The sequence below is a fragment of the Sceloporus undulatus genome, chromosome 2, assembly GCF_019175285.1.
Source record: "Sceloporus undulatus isolate JIND9_A2432 ecotype Alabama chromosome 2, SceUnd_v1.1, whole genome shotgun sequence".
NCBI classification, from domain to species: Eukaryota; Metazoa; Chordata; class Lepidosauria; order Squamata; family Phrynosomatidae; genus Sceloporus; species Sceloporus undulatus.
In genome coordinates this window covers 239,526,523-239,550,352 of record NC_056523.1, presented here as the reverse complement: position 1 = coordinate 239,550,352, position 23,830 = coordinate 239,526,523, and the positions used below count along the sequence as shown (strand labels likewise).

Below are 23,830 nucleotides of genomic sequence, written 5' to 3'. Positions count from 1 at the left end.
CACTGGCTTTTTAAAAAGCTATTTCAGTCCTTTAAGGTCAATGTACCTCACCCTGGTCCTTTATCAACTAGATTTATCCTCTAACTGCCCCCCCCCTTTCTGTATATTGTTCAGCTTTTTTCAGAGTCCTGGTAGCTTATTCTCATAAGAACACGATGTGTACTCGGATAGACTCAGGGGCTATCTTTTCTCTTACTTTCCACTGCAACCCCTTCTTCGGGGGCCTTAATCATGTCCCCACCATCATCTTTCCAAATAGATGTAGAGGAAAGAACCTGGGAATGAACCTGTCACTATCTTGTCACTCATTGCTAGGACCCTAGAGTCTCTGCTGTACTTTGTGCTTTAAAGCAGAAAGAAGAACTTCCTGAATTCTGGCTATTTTGCACATGTTGAAATGTAGAGAAAGCCAGTGAGATATACTGGCAAGCAAGCAGCACAATCAGGCAATGAGTGTTTGCTTTTATTGATTAAAACTCATTAAAATAATAATAATGATTTAGGGTTGCAATGTTTCGTTGATTAAGTTAATTGGCTAAAACATTTTGATTTACTAAACTGATATCCCTGTGTAGTGGGTCAGGACAGGAGACCTTTAAAATGGTGATTGGCAAATACTGTGTTAATGGAGCCATCGCTTCCTGCACAAGTTACAGAAGGGAAACAACTTCTTTCTTCTTCTTTCTGGATGATGCCTACTTTGATATATATGTATTTAACCTAAAATTTAGAACGGTTATTTTTCTTTCATACTAATTTCTACAATGTTACAAATTTCTGTAACGATGAACCAAATGGATTCCCCAAAACCACATGCAATTAATCAAGTAAGAATTATTTTAACAGTGTGACAACCTTTATAAATAGTGTGGCGTAGTGACATTGGGTGCATGCTTCATGACACTACATTGGCTTGATATCACACTCACATATCACCAGTTTCCAGATTAGCACTCCATAAGCACAGAACAAATGTGTTCTTTCCATAATTTACCATCAGCAAGGATTTTTCACATCATTGTCATATTGATTAAAAGACTGGCAAGGTACTTTTGAAAAGAACAGTAAAACTTCACTCAACAGTTTAACAAGGAAAAAGTTTTTTGTTTTCAGTATTTCATTGTTCCCAGATAGGCTAGAACCTGTCCTGGATTTGAAAGATTTCAGCAGTTTCATCACCATGACATACTTGGTCACCTTAACTAACATCCTTCTTTTGCTATATTGAGGAGACTAGTTTGCCATAATAAACTTAGACGATGTCCTAGAAGATGTCTATCTTCATGTGACCATCAATTTTTGATAGAGAAAAAAAAATCACACTGAGAGAAAACTTATTCCAGTTTTCAGTTTTACCCTTTAAACTTTTGACAGCCACTTGAGTGTTTTTGGAGTAATGACAGTTGTGGCTGCGGCACTTTGAAAACAAAAGATTTCCATTTTCCTTTATATAAACATAAAGGCAGTAACATTAGGGTTGGCATCACCCAATGTGGTAACTCATGATGTTACCCCCTTCCCCCATAGACCTCCTCCCACATTATACAGAATCCCTAATAATGCTTTTTGTACTAATGTTACTTGTAAATTGTAATTTCCATATATAATTGAATCTAATGGCAATAGTTGTGACATAAGCAACTACAAAACTTAAAATTATACCTTTAAATTGCAATATCTTGCACAAAGCCTGAATATATTTACATTTATATAGTTTCATGTGGCTAAAGTGAAATTTTGGTAAGATGTGATAGTTTTAAAGAAAATTTGAAAAGAGTAAATTAAAAAAAAAACCTTATGTCTTTCCTTTCTCTGAGCCTTGCTTTACTCATGCCTTCTCTTTCTTTCTATTATTTTTATTGAATTTTAATGTAACATAAAAATCAAAGGCAAATTGTATGTTCAAACATTGTCTATACTATCTCTAGTTCATACATAATTGTGTTTACCTTCCATTTTAACATTTATTCAAAACTTATCCTACTAATTCAGTTGTTTCCCATGCTGTATATGTCTATGTATGTAAACATATTCATTCCAAAATGTTTGTACGTTTAGGTCAGTTCTGCCTATCCTTTTTTCCATAATTTTGAAACTTCCTTCCATTTCCCCCCATATTGTTGGGTACTTTTCCTGTTAACATACACGGCCAGGTTATTCATAATTGCTAATTCATTTAATTTCACTATCCATTCATTTCTTGTTGGTATAATTTCAGTCCTCCAGTGTCTTGCATATATCATTCTGGCAGCTGTAATCAATGTATAGAATCACACTTATTTCCTCATGGTTCAGTTTATCTTCAATGACATCTGTTATATTTAATAAGAACAGTTCTGGTTTTAGTGGAATATTTTTCTGCAGTGTTTCTTTTATATCTTTATGTATATTTCCTCAATGTTTTTTAATTTTTTTACAGTACCACCACATGTGGTATAGGGTGCCCATTTTGTCATTACATTTCGTTTTGTTATGTTTTTCTATCTTGGCTAGTCTTGTTGGGTACATATACCATCGGAAGAAGATTTTATAGTAGTTTTCTTTCAAGTTGTTACATCTTGTAAATTTTAAGTTATTCTTCCACACCTTTTCCCAGTTTGACAAGGTATTGTAGGTCCGATATTTGTCATCCATTTTACCATATTGGTTTTGATGGTTTCTTCGCTTCTTTCTATCTTGATTAGTATTTTATAAATCTTCTTAATCTATTGTTTATTGCCTTCTTTTATAATTTTGTCGAAATCGTTCATTTCATTTTCTATTCCAGTTGTTTCCACATCTTTTTTTGAAATTTTGTTGATTTTTTAAAAATATTTTATTTACAAAGTTTACATTCTTCCAACATAAATTACCTTTTACTCCATATATAGAGACATGACTAAATGAAATACTTGCAATGAAAGAACTATATAGATTAACAGCATTAATAAATAAACAAGATATGATTAAATGCAAAAAGGATTGGGAAGCAGTGAAACTATTTAACAGCTGTTTAGCAACGGGAAGTATAAAAATATCTTTTTCATGAGCACAAAAATAATGTTTGATGTATTGGGGGAAAAATCTACGAATAAGTCTAATTTATATTAGATTGGTAACCGGATGATATATGATACTGCTATTATGTTAGAAGAATGTAAACTTCGTAAATAAAATATTTAAAAAAAGAAATCTTGTTGAATTTGCAAATAGTGCAGCCAATTTATTTGCTGGTTCTCTCGGATTGCTTCTCATGATTTGATGCTATACCCCTCCTCAGTACTTGTTATAATATCATCATATCTGATCCAAGTTGTTTTAAGTGAATATTCTTTTTTATGGAAAGCTTCCTGGGTGGATGTCCATTTTGGAATCTTATAGTAAAAAAAATATTTTATATTTGTTGCAAACACTTAATAATGATTTCCTTATGCCGTGTAAATTAAATTCTTTAAATAATTTGGTATTACCATAGCCATCCATGCTCCAATTTTATGTTTTCTAAATCCAAAATCTAAAAAACAGAACAAAACAAAAACAAACAAAAAACCCACCTTCATGCCTTCTCTTTTACTGAGTTCCAGGGTTTTAAAGGCACAAGAGAGAACAGCACAGCCCGTTTCTGGCCAAGGGCTGATGTTTGGGTGTCACACACCCCTCTACAGTGTCACCAAGTGTGGCCTGTATCCCCTAGTAAGGCCCCTACATATCAGTCACTTACTGACCTGTTTCAGCCTCATATGTTCTGAAACCTTCATGCCTCCCTTTTGTTGCTGCATGACCACAGGTTCTGTATCTGCCCAAACAAGTTATACAGTATCTCACTTCTTCGCAGCATGTCATTTATATAGTGGCTTGACTATATTCCTTCCAATTGTGGCAGTTCTCACAGAAGACAAGGCCTTGCGGATCCCCACCTCACCAGTGATATAAACTACTGTAATACAGCCAGACATTTCTAAATCTTCTAAGCTTGATGTCAGAGATGTTGGGAGTGAAATATTGTGCTTGCCTCCATTTAGAGTACAGTCATGGATTCTTTATCAGTACTAACCAGGGATGTAATGGTATTTGCTTATTTTCTTGTTTTGAACAGAAATGGGTGTCCAAATTACTGAGAATATGGTACACTAACACAATTTTCTTTTTACATTTTGGATCCCCTTCTTAGAAATTTCATTTTCATAGAAAACAAGACAAAAAAACTGGATTTTGTGCAAAAACCAAGTTTTGCAAACATTTTCAAATGATTAAAAAATGATTAGAAAGGCACAAAAACTCTGTTAAATGCAGATAAAAATTTTGAAATGGGAATAAGAATGCATTAAGAAAAAACCCTAATGACAAGAAAATGCTTCCATACTATTGATTCAACAAAGATTGCTTGAACCTTTGCTTGGCCCTATTAGAAGGGATGTGGTGGAACCTTCACTAATTGATGAGCACGTCCAATTTTGTGGAAGACATACCTTTCACACATATACAGCTGATCATTATATCACAGAGATTTTTAAAACACCATTTTGGCTAATTTGTTCCTAGCTGACAAATTCACAGTCACTCTTGGCAACTCTAGGAGAGGTATGGGTCTTTCAGGTACCTTCCTGGGAGATGTGGCTCTCCTGGAACTTTGTAGAAATTTACCTGCTTCCAGCTGTCAATGCTCATTCAGCACTGTTGTCAATCCCAAGGAGTTAACAAGAGAGACAGAAGTTAATCCCTTTATAGGATTGATTTCAAGAAGACACAGGGGTGGGGAATGAAGGGCTGGAAGGCAGCACCAGCAAAGCCCAGCTCCCAGAGCTTGATTTTGAGCAGATATGGAGTGGGGGATTTCAGTATGCCAAGAGGGAGGTGGCAAGGTTGGATTTCAAGGAGTTAACAAGTGACCCAGAAGTTAACCCCAAGCACCATACCCACATTCTTCCTTTTTCCTGGGAGCACTCCATCTGCTCCCTTCAGAGCCAAATCAATGCAGAAGCAAGAATAATGTGTCTTTGATTCTTGACTCTTTCTGCACCAGCCTCCCTTCCTGCCTTGAGGCTGATTCTCAGCCTGGCTGCCATCAATCTCAGGTAAAAAACAAACCCCAAACTAAAATGTTTCTTCTTTTTAATCTGTGGATGCTGAAATCTGTGGATACTGAGGGGCCACTGTATTTATCTCCTGCTTTTCTCCAAAATTAGGACTCAGGGCAGTTTACAGTTTAAAGAACAGTACAGCTAAAACATACAAAAAGTGAACATTAAAGTTGCACATGGATGTTGTTTTCCTTAGAGAAATAGTGCTGTGAGTAATCTTGTTGATTTTATTTGTTATTTATTTTATTTACAGTATTTATACCCCGCCCTTCAGCCCTAAAGGCTCTCAGAGCGGCTTTAGGTTTTTGTTTTAACTGATCACTATGTTAGTTTTATGTTAGTCATGTACATGCACACATGTATAATGATAGACCCTTGTGAACATGTTAGAAATAAAAAGTTGTGTGTAGGCAGTGTTTTGATTAGAGTACCTTAATTTCCATTTTGAGTTATATTTTTCTCTGCATGTTTGTGCATTCTTTTTGGGAAAATTAAGTACAAGCTTACAAATAGACAAGGCTTAAAATAGAACTCATTTATATTGATGAGATAATTTGCAAAACTGAAATTAGTGGGTTTTTCATCGTTTTGATCTGGCACTAGCAAACAGGTGAAGAGTTCTACGTAGCTTTGGGAAATTTTTAGCACATTGTGTTTTCAATAAGACAAACTGAGAATTCAGATGCTCACATCTTGGAAAATTGTGTTAGTTTTTGATAAAGATTTTATTAAAATAAATAACTCTTGATGCAGTACTATAATATTATTGAGAGTAATTCCATGGAGTATCAAGTATTAGGTGTATCAAATAAATAGTATCAAGTACTGGGTCCATCAATAAAAAGACGTAGGACAAAAAGGTCCAGAAGATTTTGTAATGCAGAATCAGTAGGCTAGGTCTCCCAAAAGGTTATGCACAAAATGTCATAGATCAAACTTGCAGGCTCAGCAGGGTATAGATGCACAGATTAGGGCAGGGAATGCTCACAGTCATACATCAAGAGCCACATTTGCTTAAAAATGAGGATATATTTAAATTTCTGTATACAAGGGGCAAAACAGACTGGCGGAAGGGGCAGCTTGAAGCCTCCCCTTCTGAAGACAGATTGACGCTGTGGCGAACACATGTTGCAGTCCCAATCTGTTTTGAAGCTGGCCCAAAAAGGAATGGAAAAGATCTGCTCTTTTTTCAGCCAGAGAAAGGGCAGCTTTTCCTGCCTTGCTGCAGCCCAAACCCAGCTTCCAGACTCTCTGGTGGTGTGCTGTGCTGCCGCAGTGTCTTGAAGCTGCCCATGTCTCCGTGGCTGCCCAACTTCCAGGCGGCTTCAGGGAGGTGTGGAAGCATGCGGCATATAAATGCTGCACTACCCAGCCGCCTGAAGGAGGTCTGTTTCATCCTTCAGTTTCTTAAAAAGGCCAAGGTGGTAAATTTCTCTAATACCCCATTTGAAATGGGTTGATTTCTTTCTATCAGCTTTCTTCACTGTACGGCACTCACAAACATACATAAAAATCTGAAATGTTATGATGTGGACAATGCTGACTTCGCTGTTCAATTATATATCTTTGCACTTGAGTACACTTGAAAGCACAGTTGCAAACAATTCCAGTGATGAAGAAAAAGAGGAAATATCTAAACAAAGCGGGGTGGATGTACAAAGAAGTTTCAGATGAGCTGGGCTTCAAAAGAGACTTATGTAAGAAATGGAAGAAGTGGGAAACCATCAAAGAGGAATACAAACAGCCAATACTTATAGGGGAAAGTTGAGAAAAGATAAAGTAAGAATTAAAGATAAAGTAAGAATTAGTTTAGCCTCACTAGAAAGGTTAAAAATAATAAAAAAGGCTTGTTGGGGTATGTTTTGAATGAAAGAAAGCACAATTTATTTATATTATACATTTATACCCCACCTTTCTGCTGGGATGGGATCCAAGAAATAAGGAAACAGTAGGCCCTCTGTGTAGGGAAGATGTTGAAATACTAACAAGGGGCAGAGAGAAGGCCAAACTTTTAAATGTTGCCTCAGTCTTCTCTGAAAAGGAAAACAGTGCTGTAAGTGATGAAAATAGAATAAACAATACAGTAAGAGAACTACAGCACAGAATAGGTAAAGATAGTGGCATCCCTGCCTGAGGTGTCACTTGAGGTGGGGATTCCAGGGACAGGGCTTCTGGGGCAAGGCCAAAAGGGCATTCCCCCCACCTTGCTGCTGCATTGCATAAAATGGTGCCACAGCAGGAGGGTTGTGGGGGGGGCTCTCAGCCTTCTGTGTCCCACATGGCCATGGCTGTGCAGGACCTGGAAAGCAGCTGTCTGCTCCCCTCAGGGTGTAGTGCCACATCAGGTGTTATCCCCCAGTGGGGTGTCATTCTGTGAGGTTCGCACCACTGCACCTCCTCAAGTGATGCCACTGGCTAAAGAGATAGTAAAGGAATACCTAGCTACTCTAAATGAATTCAAGTATCCAGAGCTGCATCCAAGAATACTGAAGGAACTTGAAGGTGTAATTCCAGTGTCATTATCTTTGAGAATTGACTGAAAAGAAAAAGGGAGAACTCTTCCAAGAAGAGGAGGATACCTCCCAATCTGTTTGCAATTCTGTCAGACTATTCCAGCCTGATGATTTTTCCATCCTCTTAAAAAAGGCCATTAGAACCTTGGAACTCTCAGGCTGCCCTGATACAGCCAAGCCTATGGACCCTTCCCTCCCCCAAGGAAAGAAGGAACCCTTTCTAAAACCAAATTCTAACAATATAGATGTTCCCTTCCCAGATGACTTTATGAGAGTGACCAATGAGGAATGGACTAAGCATGCAACTACTAGACCCAGTTCCATGACAGTTAAGAAATTTTACAACCTTTCCCATCCGATATCACAGAAACTTCAGGTCCCTCTTGTGGATGCTCCAGTTTCAGCTCTGGTGTCGTCTGCTGTCTATGCCAAAGATGGGAGGATTCCCTAAGGAATCCAGAGGACAAATGATCTGATTCAACATTAAAGATCTCCTCCATGTCCATCAGGGCTGCATCTGCCATTTCTATCTTCTCTTGGGCAGTGTGCATTTGGGTCAAAGATATCATTCAAGAACTCATTGAACATGTCAATAGTGTATCAACACTTCCCTACGGAAACCTGTTTGTTTTGAATTTTTACCCTTTTTCCTCAATCAGTATCTTAAAATAAAATGTCTCATTAAATGGTTTTGAAATCAGTGCTGAAATTCAGTGTAAATAATAAATAATTTGAACTTAGGTTTCACAAAGCTCAAAGAGAAACCTAAGATAACTGTACTCAGGTTTGCTTGTTTTATGCTTTTCTGAGATCCAAACAAAGAAGAACAACATAGGAGTCAAACTGAATTGATTTACAACTCCAAATGTATGTGTGGAGGCTTGCAGAGCTATTTGTGTATTTTGGAAATAGGACTAAATGATACAGAACATACAGGTACAGTTTCATAGTATTAAAACACTTTATAGCTTCCATGTCAGTTAAGAACGTCACATTGCAGAACAGTCACACCTTTGCTCTTACTCTAAAACTATCTCCTTGGGTCTCTGCATGTTAGATGGCATTTCTTCTTTTCTTCATTACGATGCAGGGATGAAGATGGGTAGCTGTGGAGGAGAACCTATTTAGTAAGCGACTGAGAGAGGAATCTCATTGAAAACCAGCTTATGCAACAGTTTCTAAACTATCGGTGAACGAAATAATGCCATTTTGTAACTGCCATTCTGTTCTGCAGAAATTAAGGGCAATTCATCATTAAAGATCTATAAATACTTTTTGTCAACTTGATCCATGTTGTCATGCTCTGAAGAAGTCTGCTGTTTCAGCATTTTAGCAAACTTAAATTCTTCTGTGCAATGGAATTGTTAATCAGAAATAAGATATATAGAATCTGAAAAATCTGGTACTGCTTTGAGGTGCTTTTTTTAAAAAAAAAATAATGGTATTGCATAGGAACTACTCATCAAACTTATTATTCCCAAATGATACACTGCTTTCTGTATCCATAATTAACATGTCTGCAGAATCAAATACCTTTGATAGTTGGGCTGGAGTGGGAATGATTCTCATTTCTGCTTTTGTGGGGCAAACCACCCCTTAAGTCAGTTGTCACTTTTCACAGGTTTGTTGTCTTATATACAATTGCCATCCATTTATTTTTACATCTACTCAAAAAGTTGTTTGGGATCATTCTCAATAAACAGCCTTTCCAAATGTCTTTTTTTTTTTTTAAGAATTGCCAGAGGCTCTCCTAATTGAAGAAGAGATACAAGAGACAGAATCCTGGGCCAAGCCTCTTGTCTACCTTTGGCAGAACAGAGTACCAAATTTTACTGCTGAAAAGGAATACAATGCAGCTGTTGCTAAACTGGAACCCTATTGTGCCATATGCACACTTCTCAAACCATACTATAAGGTAGGAAAAATTCTTCATATAATTTGAGAGGTATTTATACATGTCACCTGTGTAGTAAATTATTTTTTTAAAAAATAAAGCAATTGTCAGTACTTGCCGAATGCTCTGTCTAATTTTATCCTTAGCAAGTGAGGATGGATAATCCTTCCAGTATGTCAAATAGATGTTGTGATGGAGATACATGCATCTGTGATTTCCACCAGCACAAAACAAACAACTGAGAATGGTGTAATTCCTGTTCTTAGTGGTAAGATTAGTAAGGGCTTACTAAGGTTTGTGTAATAACAAAAGGGAATAGAAGGTATAGGTATTTTTGTTAATTGAGTTAGATAAAATATAACATAACTTTAAGGGTATGATTTAGCTCTCTTTCAGCCAAATTGATTTCTGTATTGTGTTCCCTCCCATGCATGAAGAGGTATTAGATTTTACTTTAGATTTCTTTCAATGTGTGCATGCAGTTTTTTTTTAATTTGGTGTGTAGTTTACATTTTGAATCTCTCCAAAGGCAACCACATGTAGAGTACATTACAGTAATCCAAAAGGGATGTAAACAAAGTGTCTATCACTGTAACAAAGCTCTGATGTCTCAAGGAAACAGGCACTGTTGGTGCACCAGTTGTGCAAATCCACTCCTGGCCACCTGCTGAGACCCCGGCTTCCATGCTCAACTCAAGTAGACAGGAGTGGTCTGCATGTTTCTCCTGTGGGGCAAGGTGTAAAAGTTCCTGTGTGACAGTGTAAAAGCTCCAAATAAATTGAAATCGCTCCATTAGACAGTACAGTGTAGATGTAATGATGGCACAGATTATAATTTCTTGGCTGGCACCACTACCATGGTATATGCTTCCCAGTGGACTACAATCCAGTCATTTCCTTGCCACCAGCTCCCTAGTAAACCAGGAAGTTCACCCAGCTCCTAATCCATGGGAGGGGAAACCTAGGAATAATTGTGTCCACTGCCTTGGCCATTTCCCTATTCCAGAAATCTGCAAGACTTTCCACAGTATCAGCTGGCAAGGCAACAGGAAGCTCCTCAAGAATCAATGAATCCATCCAGATCCATAAGTCCCTTGCGGCAGACCATCTTAATCAGCTGTCAACCTGCAAAGGCTTCAAGTCCCAGTGAGCCTGAACCTCACCAGATCTGTCCATGACAATGGAATTGTATAAAGCTCCTCTACACCCAGATCACCATCATCCTGCCCAGCACAGAAAACTAGTTCCAGTGTATGTTATGCATAATGGATGGCATCAAAGATTGCTTGCACAGACCCATAGTTGTTAATGGAGAACATAAAGTCTTGAGCCACACCGAAGTAGGCAGTCTCTGCAAGGATATTGAAGTCTCCCAGTGCTATACTACAGTCCTGGATCAGGGCTGTTTTTCTATACACTAACTTGGCATTAAAAAGCAACATTTTCTGCACACGGGATCTGTTGCCAAAGCTATCCAGACTACCTGAGCTGGCAAACAGTTTGTGGCTCTCCTCCCTCTCACGGTGATAGCATTATTTCCTTGCTCTTCTCTACCCATAACTGTTTGAATGGCTATTCTCTGGGCTGTTCTCCCTCCCATGCTCTCCAAATCACACATTTTCCTTCTTTTGCTGGCAGGTGGATTGTTTTTAAAAGACTAAAGATATGTAAATAAAAAATAATCTCTTCCTGCACTCTCAGACATGGAACTTGGCCCTCTGCTTCACTTCATTCTCCAATTGGCTTCCCCAAAGGGATGAGTCTTTATGGTGTCACCCCTGTTGGTGGTTGCCATACCCCTACCCCAGGCAAGCATTTTATATCCCTTTAGAGCAAGGGGAGAGCTGTTAGTCTGGCTAGCTAGTCAGCAGGTGACTCAGTACCTGGAGCCTGTTCCTGTAGGCAGTAGAGAACTAGCAGACAATCAGCAGTTTCTGTGAGAGAAAGGCAGCCAGTGACAACAGCTAGCAGAGAGGCCTTTTTCTTTTCTCAGTGGTGATGATGATCATATTCCTTCTCCTCTTGTGTGCTCCACTATGAATATAGTGAAGCATCTAAAAATTACTCGTGATGATTACTTTATAACCAATGGGAATTGGGTTTATTTTCATTTAAAGGAAATGGGGAAACTTAAACAAACAAACAAAAAGAATAAATATCTTTCTATTTAAATGCATTTTTCAGGCTGACAGACCTAATGAAGACATCTATGCTTCCTCAGAAACAAAAGAAGGAGAAATATTTGTTGCCAGTGAAAAGACAAAACCACTTATTCCAGAGATATGTTTTATATATAGTGAGGACAACACAGAAAACTACCCATCCAATGGCTTTATTGAAGAAGATGGAACAAGTCTGCTGATAGCCTGTGCAAAATGTTGTGTACAGGTCCATGCAAGTAAATATCATAGTTATTCCTCTTAAAATATTGTATTAGCACATAGGTTACAATATTCTATGAATAATCACAATGTAGGTAATATTTTGAGCTATTGTTAAAACATGGAGAAGTATGGATCCATTCATATTTTCAAATGTATGAAATTACAGAGAAGTCATCTGTGGCAGAAAATTGGTAGTTGGAGATTTTTAGATTGTGGCAGTATAACTAGAAAGTCGTTTAAACCTTCTGATCTCTTTATGCAAAACTATACATTATTTATATTTAAAGGAGATTGCAAGGAATATTGCAAGAAATCAAACAGCTCTGTTCCTCTAAGCAAACCAGCCTGCTTGATTTCTGGGTGTGAAATTGGGGTGAATCACCCAACCCATCTTGACCTGACCATCAGCTTCTTTCCTATATTTGGGAGAGAAGGCTTTGTAAAGTGAAGATGCAGATGCAGCCAGGCTGCTGCCTCAGAAAAGCAAGACCCTATCTTTTGAATACAGGCTTTCCCTGGCTGAGATGAAGGCTTGCCTGGGGCTGTCTTCCAGCCAAGGACTAGAGGCATTCAGGTAGTTTGTGCAAGAAAAACTGGGCTGGGTACCAGTTCAATGTAGATTTTGCAATTTGCTCCACTTCTGCTCGTAGAAATCAATCTGAGCTGTTACCTTATTTGAGCACTCTTCCATTTCTAGTGACATCCTTAGTATCTCTAGAATTGTAGCATTCATCACAGTGCTATAAAATCTTTCTGTTATGGAGCATTACTGTGTTCAGATTGTAATTTTATTGCATAGACAAGCAGCTGGATTGCTAGTTTACAGGCTAGTTGAAGGATTGTTGCGGACAGCATGACAGGATTAAGAATGGGAATTATCACTTCCAGAGTAATAGATCAGCTGACAGTATGACAACTAAACGTATTCTTGTGGAAATAATCATTCTTTACTTTTTTAATGACATGGTATGCAAATCTAGTGCCTTTTCTTAATAGCTTAGTTACCTGTTTTGCTGGAAAGACAATAAGTACAGGATCTGTTTATCATCTCAGTTTTCTTATTATAGGTTGCTATGGTGTCCCTTCCCATGAAATCCATGATGGATGGCTGTGTTCTCGATGCAAAAGAGGAGCCTGGACAGCTGTAAGTTGTGCATTTAGCTTTTGTTCATAATGCAGACTAACTAAATCTCCTGATTGTGTGTGTAAATAAGAGACATTAAAATGCACTCTTCTGATCCTTCCACTCATAGCTAAGACAATGTCTTTATGGTCCAAATTGAATTTCGATTACATATTAGTATATAATAAATAAAATTTGTAATGTTATGTCAACTAAGAAAGCTACTAAAATTGCAGTCCAGTATTTTGAGTGTTGTTTTGAGATGACTTAAAGACACACAACAACAATATTGAGATCTAAACTACATATGATGCTAGATATGCCACTTGCACAGTGGGCTCTTTTGTTGTTTGGGGTTTGGTTCTAGGACCCCCCCCCCACACACACACACTGTGGATATCAGGTTCACTGGATGCTCAAGCCCCATTATATAAAATGACGTATTAAAATGGTGCCTCTTATAAAATGGCAGAATCAAAGTTTGCTTTTTGGACATTTTAAAAAAATTCAAGCCATGGATGTTTGAATCCGTGAATGCAGAATCTGTGGATATGGAGGGCCAACTACATGTATATTTAAGAGGAAAATCAAGCTAGACTCTTCCATATCATCTTCATCTTACTGGGGAAAAGAATATAATTTCTGTAGTATACATGAAGCAGATTCTGATTTCCAAAGAGACAGAGGAGGAAAACAAAACTGTTTATGTGATTTGAGTGAAGGAATTAATTTCTGAACTTGATGAGGTATCAGAATAAAGAAACATGCATATTGATACTATCATAAAATTTTTAGCCTTCAGCAGCATGACAGTATACATGAAACGTGGGAAGTTCTTGGTAAAATCTCAAAAAATAGAGAATGTGCTATTCCCCCACCCCATCTTTTAGCATTTTATTCTTGTACCCATTGGTTTTTAAATTAATCTCCCTACATTTTGCAGCTCCCTCTTATATGTTTTGAGAGTTACCTTATCTTCCATGCGAGCTCAGAACCTAGAACATTGCTAAGCATCAGCAGTGAACACCACAGAGAAGTTTTTCAGGATATCTAAAACACCCCCTTACCTGTTGCCCTAGTCCAAATGCCCTAGAATATACTGTATTGGTATTTCTCACACCAATGCAATTTATTACTATTTATGAAGAACAGGAGAGAGAAGTAAGGTGAACAATTTGAAGGAACAGATAATGTAAACATTTTAAAAAAAGATTCCTTGTAGCTGTTGGTAAAGAACAAAACAGGAAACAGCAGATATGGTGTGTATATTAACCAAGGCAGGGAAATAAAATGGCAAATACCAATTTAGAACAGATTATTACAAAAATAGTGATTCACATATACAAGGTAGTTCAATGTTTGCTTGGTGAATTGCTATTAAAATGTGCCCAGAGTCAATTTCTGTATCTGTAATATGTTTTCATTTTAGCAGGGTAGGCATTCTTTCCAGGCAAAATTGAATTTTTCCTCTCTTGCTGGCCACCAGAGAAAATTGTGAAAGGTTCCTTATCAGGCAATCAGAAGTTTCAGGACTTATGAAACTGCTTTTGTTACAGCTCCTGCAGAGTTGTGGGGGGTGTAAAGGGGAGGGGGAATGGCAAAAGTCAATCCCAGCAGCTGACAGGGTGTCTTTTAAGTCAGAATGTAATTATCAGTTCAGTTCAGTGAACAGAGTTAGACAGCAGTGCTGCTCTAAAAACAAGTTTGTCAGTTTTCTTTCAACCAAGGGATAGGTGTGGCAGCTCTAAGCTTTAAGAGAATTACCATGAGTTCCTTATGTGGAGAGCCTGATTACATTCAAAATGGTGAATTATATCAAACAACCAAGATCTTTTTCATCTAACAAAGCCCCTGCCTTCCCAAATTAGGGTTTAGTCCTAAACTGATATTATATACTAAATCTGGACTACATTTACTGTATATTATCTTGGTACCTTACATTCTGTCCTACATTCTAATAGCTTGTAAAAACAGCAGATCTAGAATCATAAGTTTGGAAATAAAAAGAAGATATATTTACATGCATTTCTTTATGCCTGGTTCTTTATCTTCTCAGTGTAGGTATGTAAACCTATATATCCTTGCTACCCCAAATGGCGGAATTTTATTTGGGAATCTCAACCAGAGTTTGGCTTCTATTTGGTGGGGAGATAACTGGAAACAAAGTGTTATTTAGTATTTTTTTTTTAAACTTCCAGCTTGGATGGAGGCAACCAGTGTGACATCCTATTAGGCAGCAGCTTCCATCTTAATTTCCAAAAGTGACATAATGCACTGGTCTTCAGCTGCCTTTTTGTTTCCCTCTTTCATTTAAAAACAGTTTCTGTTGTTACACATATACTTTATATTCATACTGTATACCCCTCTTTTCAGTGAGGGCTGGGTCAGTACCTCAAAACTTAATTAATTCTTAGCTAACTGTTTGGAGATCTCTGAATATCACCTAATGATTATTTTTTATCAGTCACCAGTACCCAAACATACACTGGCTAATAGAATGTCCACAGGAACTCCAGAAAAAAAAATCAGCATGTGCTTTATAGACTATAGCAAAGCATTTGACTGCATAGATCATGAAAAGCTATAATTGGCTCTTAAGGACATGGAAATGCCACCACATCTGATAGTCCCGATGAGAAATCTGTACTTAGCACTAGAGCCTACTGTTAGAACACTATAGATGGTTCTCCATTTTCTTCCTTGGAGATCCTTATGTGATGGATATGGACATATCTGGGGGAGATAATACAGATTAATTTTCAACTCTCTTCCTGGCAATCCTGATATGAGATGATTCATTCTTTATTTCTAGCAGCAGTGGGGAAAGAGCTGTGTCTATAAAACTGGTGAGAATCATAGAATCATAGAGTTGGAAGAGACTGAAAGGGCCATCCAGTCCAAGCCCCTGCCATGCAGGAAATCTAAATCAAAGCATCCCCGACAGATGACCATCCAGCCTCTGTTTAAAGACGTCCAGGGAAGGAGACTCCACTACACTCTGATGGAGTTTGTTCCACTGTCGAACAGCCCTTACTGTCAGGAAGTTCCTCCTAATGTTGAGGTGGAATCTCTTTTCCTGTAGCTTGCATCCATTGCTCCGAGTCCTAGGCTAGCTCCCTCCTCAATATGATAGCCCTTCAAATATTTAACCAGGTCTATCATATCACCTCTTAACCTTCTCTTTTCCAGGCTAAACATCCCCAGCTTCCTAAGTCATTTCTCATAGGGCATGGCTTCCAGACCCTTCACCATTTTGGTCGCCATCAGAAGAGGGCCACTAGACAGTGGAGATCAGATCATCTGTAGGGGCCACACAAAAGCTAGGCACTCTTGACTAGAACATGGAAAATTACTTTTTCTACTATAGCTACAAGAATTGCCCCATCATCATGAGTATTTCCATGCTCTGGCTTTGCTATAGAGAAATAGAAATGCTGATGTGCACAAAATTATTTGCTTTCAGGGTGTAGTGATGCCTTATTTCTGATTTTCTCCTTAACATATTCAGAGAAGTTTGAGTGTGCTTTGGCGCAGCTTCTGGCCTCTTAAGATGTGTGTGTCATTTAAACAGCATACCTACAAAGTGACCCAAAGTAGCTTTATTTTGGCCTGTCCCGAACAATTAGAAAGTATTTCTCCTGGTTGTTTGATAGGAAGGAAAATCTTAACACAGAAATAAGACTAAAAAGAAGGGACTAGCAAATAGAATTAAACACATCTTCTTTTCCCTTTCCTGTCTTTTTATAAATAAATATAGATGTAATTCGGACAAGTTTGTTATTAAAGCAGAATCTGAAACTAGACACTTGTTCCAGCATCTAAGCCAAGCTCAGGAACTGGTTCTCCCCATCCCTTTTACTAATTATTTATAATTACAATAGAATAGTTTAGTCAATGAATAATCAGAACATAGGTGGCAGAAAACTGGAAATGTAGGCAAAGTTGACTTTTTATATTTCTAGGGGCATCACTCAAGAAAAAGATGTGAGAACTCAGTAGATTGAATGTCAGTCACACCTAAAAAACCGTGAAGGGATAATTTCCTTACCTTTTTTGGTATTGTTCTTTTCTTGGATAGATTAAATGTTAGTTTTTGAGAAAACAAAAATCCCTCCCTAGTTATTTTACACTTTTTGGCATCCTTATTCATATACATATTCATATTTCCATCCTTTTTTCTTACCAGAAAAAAAATTGTTCATTTAATTATTGGTATTCATGATTTTTCTGTTAGCTTTTACATAGCCTGTTATGTAAGTTAATGCTTTCACAGCACAGTGAAGGAGCAGTGAGAGGAAGATTTGCTGGCATCCCTTTTAGTCAGCACTAAAATCCTCCTATGATGTGGGATGTTTTTGTGTGGAATTTATAGGTGTTGTGTTGGGGAAAAAATAAAAAAGAAAGGAAAGGAGAGAGAGAGAGAGAGAAGGTAAGCCCCACGTACAAACCTTTGAATTTGTCACTGGGTTTTCTTAGCAAGATTTGTTCAGACGAATTGTCACTACTATCCTCTGAGGCTGACAGAGTGTGACTTTCCTAAGGGTACCCAGAGCATTTTGGTGACTGAGTGGAGATTTGAACGCTAGTCTCCCAAAGCCCTAGTCTAACGCTCAATACACTACATCTTTCTGGCTGTGTACCCAAAAATGTAGCTCCCTGCTTAACATGGACTGCAGAACTGCTTAGAAACAAAGAATTAAACATGTAGTTTTTATTGTGTTTGAAGAACAGGGAGATCTGAACAGGGGCTGAATTGTATGCAGGAAATATTTATTACTGGTATTTCATTGAGCATGGGCAAACAGGTTTATGAAATGATACAGTTAGCAGAATGAATGCTAAGTAGCTTTTGGTTTGCATCACATAGATTCAGACTAGAAAACCAGAAGGGAAATCGTGAGTGGCTTTGGGACTTCAAGTGTATGTTGTGCAGTGTGTTCTAAAGAAGCACGTATATAGCAATGTTTGTGATAATAAGATAAAAGACAATTGCAGAAGTATTGCTTTACAAACCATACTTTCCTCCTCAACCCACTCACATCAGTTTTAGAAGTAATAGTTGTGGAAAAACAATACTGCAGGTACATATGACTGAGCACTCTTCCTACAGCTGTCACCCCAGGCATTCCCTTTAGCAGAATTCACAACATCTCATCTCATCTCCTTTAACATTCGGGAGGTGTCACACCCACTCATAAGATTATGCACATTTTTATTTAACTCTACACTATTTACTGTGCAACTGATAATAATTGTTGAGACAGAAAAAGTGTGACATTGAATCCATCTTTGTTATGGTGCTGCTTTTAAAAAAGAAGAGGGCTGCTATGTATCAGCCCAAGAAATAAAAAGGCCAAAAAAGGTTTAGCAATTCATCTGTCGTACTCTCAAAAGTGGAGCTATATTCACATGCAGCTTCTTGATTGAGAACAAATGCCTCATTAATCTTAAACATTTCCAGCAGAAATGACTAGTAGTCAGAAAGAATAATGACTGATATTTGAGGGAAGTGAGTGTACTGCACAACAGCATTCCCCAGCCTTATGCCTTTTAGATATTTTGAGATTCCACCAGCTCCAAAAGGCATGGCCAATGTCAAGAAAACTGGTGGTTGTACTTCCAAATGTCCAGGAGGCATAAGGTTGAAGAAGATTGCTGTCTAAATGATAAGGCTAAGTGTATCCTTCTGGCTCTTAGTTCAAACAGATGCCTATGTTTCATTACACAAACCTAGAAAGATTGCAAGATACGGTACATAAGAATTAAACAATCAGTGCTAAATTTTGAATGTCAATTCAGCAAGTAAAGAATTAACGAACTTTAATTGTTGTTAACTACCCTCTAATCCACTTTGACTCATGGTGACCCTGTGGATGAGACGTCTCCAAAACCCTCTATCTTCAGTCCTTTTGCCTCTGAGTACACGCCTGCTCTGCATACAACATATTCTGCATATTGATTGAATAAACAGGGTGATCGTATGCAGCCTTGCTGACCCTTTTCTGATTGGGAACCATTCTATTTCTCTGTATTCTGAGCGCAGCCTCTTGTCTTGGCAATCCCATTCTTCTAAGTGCAAGCCATAATTTTTCATGATCTGTGCAGTCCATTTTGGAGATGTCTCATTCATAGGGTTGCCATAAGTTAAGGTCGACTTGAAATCAGTTAAAATGCACACACATCACATTTATTAAAATGTCTCGTAATAAGAGGTATAAGCTTCAAATCTTAGTATTCTGGGTGGCTTGTTATTATTGCAACACATGAGTAGACACTTGAGTGCTCCATTTGAGGTGCAAGGGTACACATTTCCAGTTTTCAGATTTGTCCTAATAATCTCAAATCATTCAAAATTTCAGCATACTACCCTGACAGTTTCAGTAACACTGCATGTCTGTCAGTGAGACCCAAACCTCTTCAGAAACATGTAGATGATGGTGAGTCTAGTTGAATCAGAAGTAGTTGGTTCTTTCCAGCTGATCTGTATATCTGTATATGTGTATTTGTATGTGATCAATATACATCTCCATCCATAAAAAGGAGACACAAAATACTAGATGGAAGGACTCTGTTAAGAAGGTCACATATATGAACATACAGGAACGAAACAGAGCAGTGGAGGACAGGGAGTCTTAGAGATGTCTCATCCATAGTGTTGCCATGGGTCGAGATCGACTTGGGGATAGTTAACAACAAATATGTGTATTAAAGGCAATTGGCAATAGCTCATGATAGACTTGTCCCAGTTCACAATATACATTTGAAATAAAGCTCCTAATGTCACTGAATCTATAAATTATGTCGTTGTTCAAGTGTTAGAACAGACACTTTCATGAAGCAGTAAAGCTTCAAGAGACTTCCATGCCATGCTTGCAATCAATGGCAACAAATGCAGGAGTTACTTCATAAGAGTGGCTGCCTGCCTGTGCAGTTTTGCACTTTTGTTGTTTGCTATATTCAGTGCAGTTTTTCATAGGTCAAGCATTTGGGAGGGTGCTGTTCATGATTTCTTGGATGTTTGTGTTTTTATTCTGCTGCTAAAAGCAGACTATGAAACATCCCTATCAAAGCATAAGACTCTGGAAGAATCTTAGGTTATGACAATTGTAGAAAATAAGATTTCAAGACAGTTGGATATGTAATATCAATAGCAGCTCATGGACTGTCTGTATAGTATTTTCATCGGTGGAGCCTTGAGGCAAAATCTATTGATCAATAATCCTATTACAATTACTTGGGTTTAAGATTTCAATCTAATTTGTCATGGAAAACTCATTTTGTTGCTACTAAGCTAAAATCATCCCTCTCTATAAATTCTCTGTTGAAATTCCATAGACTTCAAGGAGGTCACTTAGTAGCACCTACTATCAAGGTTTATCAAAGAAAAATTGTTCCTCAGTTATTATATGGAGCAGAAATTTGGGGATACAACAGTGTCTCAAATTTAGAAACTGTTCAGAACTTATTTTTAAGATCCCTGTTGGCCATCCCTAAGTGTATCCCTGTCTCTTTTCTGAGAGCAGAAACAGGCCAAACTACTCTTCAGGCTGGTACATATACCACTCTTGCCTTCTACTGGCTAAAGTTGTTATCCATGAGTGATTCCAGGCTCACCCAAAAAAAGTTTTTTAGAACAAATATCTGTTAACTCTCCAAGCTCCTGGGTATCTATAGTTAGAACAATATTGCAGAGCTATGAGATTAATGTGGACTCATTTCCAAATTATGCCACCTGTAGAGTCAAGTAACTGATCAAAGAGAAAATTTATCTTGCTTCCAAATGGGCCGATCTTCTTGCACTCTCAAACTCTTCTTTTTCTTTTTGGTACCCATTGTACAAGACATTGTTTGGGTTAGAGCATTACTTTAATAATCTTACTCTGGCCCCTGCTAGAAAAGCATTTACTGCTCTAAGGTACCAATGTATGCCTTCTGCCTATTTGACAGGCAAATATAATAACACTCCTGTCCATCTAAGACTTTGTATCTGCAAAACTGGGGAAGTGGAGAATATAGAACATTACCTTTTACACTGTCCATTGTATATATCTCCAAGACAAAGGTTTCTTGAATGCATTTTAAAATCCCTTTCCGATAGATCTTGCCTTCAGCAGATTTGTGTCCTTTTGGCCGGCAACAATGTATTTGTTACTTCTATGGTAGCAAAATTTGGTTTAGCTACTAGCAAGATTAGAATCAGTTTTCTTGATCAGAATGATGGCTAGAACCATTCTAGTTTTATGTTTTTATTATTTTATCATTTATGATGTATTATTTTTGTTGATGGGTCTCTTTTACTAATTTTACCATGTTGTTTTATATGTGGTTTTTGTGTCTTGGGCTTTTTTTATACTGTTTTTGTATTTACTGTATTTAAAATGCTCCCTTAGTATACACTGAGGTTTGGTTCCAGGACCCCCTGTGGATACCAAAATCTCTGAATGCCCAAGTGCTATTATTTACAGCGGCTTAGTAAAACGATGCCCTTATATAAAATCGCAAAATTAAGGATTGCTTTTTGGATTTTATTTTTTTAATTTTTTTGCGGGATGGGGGGACTATTCTCCAGCTGTGGACGGTGGAATCCCTGAATGCAGAAGCCATGGATATGGAGATATTACTGTATTTTAATTGAAAGGCTTACACTGTGTAGGCTTTTTAGATTATTGTTTCCTCCCCCTTTTCAGAGTTTAGTTTTAAATTCCATCACTGCAGTCTCCTATAAAGGGGTCTAGTTTGCATGAGTAAAAACAAGCATTTTGAAACTAAGCAGTTTCCTCCTGAGGGTGCTGAACACGAAACTAGCTTGTGGCCTCTATAGTAGGGTTTCTAAAACAAGAACTCTGTGCATTTTAAACTAACAAGACAGTTTTATATAGTCACTATCCTTTGAAAGTGCCATCGGAACATCATTATTTTTAGCAGAATGAAATCAATGGGGACAACCTCATGATGCTGCTGTTCTGTCTGCTATATTTAAGTATATATTGACTCTTCTACTGCAAGCTTGTTTTCAGAGAGTGATAACTGAGCCCTAGTTTTATTCTGTTCTCTAGCTACACAGAGACAGTCCTTAATCTATAGGGCACATCTTTCTTCTTTGAAACAAAATTGGTATGTGTGTATGTGTGTGTGTATACACCTGCATGTCTGTTTATACACTTCTGTGCACCTACAGGGGAGGTTTTTCATCTTCAGGATGATTTCTACTTTCTCCTTTTTTATTCTTTGTCGGCCAGGAAATAATTGACTAAAATGATCTATCAATTTAGTGTGAGAGTCATACTTGCTTGTTTTAGGGTTTTGTTTTTTGTTCATTTTAATAGACTCTTTCCACATTTACACTCCATAAACTTCATAGTTGTTAATGAGGGTATTTAAATTGAAGATTATGTTCAGATATAATCAGTATAGCATGTTCTTGATAAGGAAATAACCTTCTGACCTGACTTGATAAGAGATACTTGTAGAGAAAACGGTGTCTGTTCTGTAGCACTTGGTTGGGGCACACCTTTTAGAAGTACTTATCTGACAACGACCGCAATTACTAAGGTCACAACTCTTTGTCAGAGGTGACACAGGTAGGTTACCGTACACACAATTAACTGAATATGTTCTGCCACTTCTGGTCTTGCATGAATACTAAATACCTTTATGGTGCATATTCTGTTAGAGTTATATATACATAATCAACATAAGAAATCAGATTTTCTTCATTAGCTGGCAAAGGCCCAGTGTTTCTGTTCTTTTCTTACCTGTGAAGAAAGCATGGGTTATTTCTGGTGTACTTTGGTATATTTACTCTGGTGTATTTCTGGTGTTATACCATATTATATATTTTTAAACATACTCATTTTTTTGCTTAATTTGTTTATCATTGCCAATTTGAATAATAGTGATGAAATGTTATCTTCCCTACATTTTTCATCTTTAAAATAACTGTATATACTCATGTATAAGCTTGCCTCATGTATCAGTTGAGGGCAGGTTTGGGGGCCAAAATTAATGGATTTTGATCTGATTCATAGATAAATTGAGAGTAAAACTTAGCGGCATGTAACAAATAATATAAAAGATGAAGCAACGGAAAACTATTACAAGGAACTTTAAAAATTCCAGCATGCATAACTATTTGTGCTCATTCTAAAGGCTGGATGGATAAGGATGCAATAACAGTAAATGGTGGCTGTGTGATGTGTGGGTGAGGCAACTAGGTGTGTGTGTGTGTGGGGGGGCTAATAAAATGCTCACATGTAAAAAAAGATGTGGAGGCAGAGCAAAGAATATGGTGATTGCATTAGCAGTTGTTACAGCTGTTATCTTTAATGTGATAACTTTGCCTGATTTTAACCCAGAAAAGCTGACAAACATACACAAATATACACTCTATTCAGAGAAGGGGGTGATTCAAATCCTTCAAAATCCAATTCTTCATCACTTATTCAACAGCATTGGAATCCCTTTCTCTGAGAAGAATAGCGAAAGACAAGAGCTTAGTCCATCCTGAGAGAACCTAAAAGTAACATAAGCTGGCCCTACTCTCCCAGCACTCCTTTGAGAGGAAATGCCAAAGAACCACCACCACTGCCATTTTCCTGCTCAGGCATTCAAAAAGGCCAGATATATATTTGATAGGAGTTAAGAAGTAACTACAGTACTTACATTAACCCATGCATAAATTAACCAAGATTTTTGACTCAATTTTTTAAACTAAAATTTCTCAAGTTATATATAAATATATATTATACATCTGAGGAAGTAGACTTAAGTCTATGAAAGCTCATGCCACCAACTTCTTTAGTTAGTCTCAAAGCTGCTACAAGATCTCTCTACATACTGAGTCTGCAGTATATATT

At 37.5% G+C, this 23,830-nt stretch overlaps 1 protein-coding gene across 3 annotated transcripts in view; it reads left to right on the top strand.

Annotated features, from left to right (window-relative positions):
• The window catches only part of KDM4C (lysine demethylase 4C), a 287,512-nt gene that overhangs the window by 180,495 nt on the left and 83,187 nt on the right, over positions 1-23,830 (top strand). For all 3 annotated transcript variants that reach the window (XM_042451543.1, XM_042451544.1, XM_042451545.1), the window contains 3 exons: positions 9,307-9,488; positions 11,652-11,865; positions 12,919-12,995. In XM_042451543.1, the coding sequence (XP_042307477.1) occupies positions 9,307-9,488; positions 11,652-11,865; positions 12,919-12,995 (473 nt within the window). The remainder of the gene's footprint in view (positions 1-9,306; positions 9,489-11,651; positions 11,866-12,918; positions 12,996-23,830) is intronic.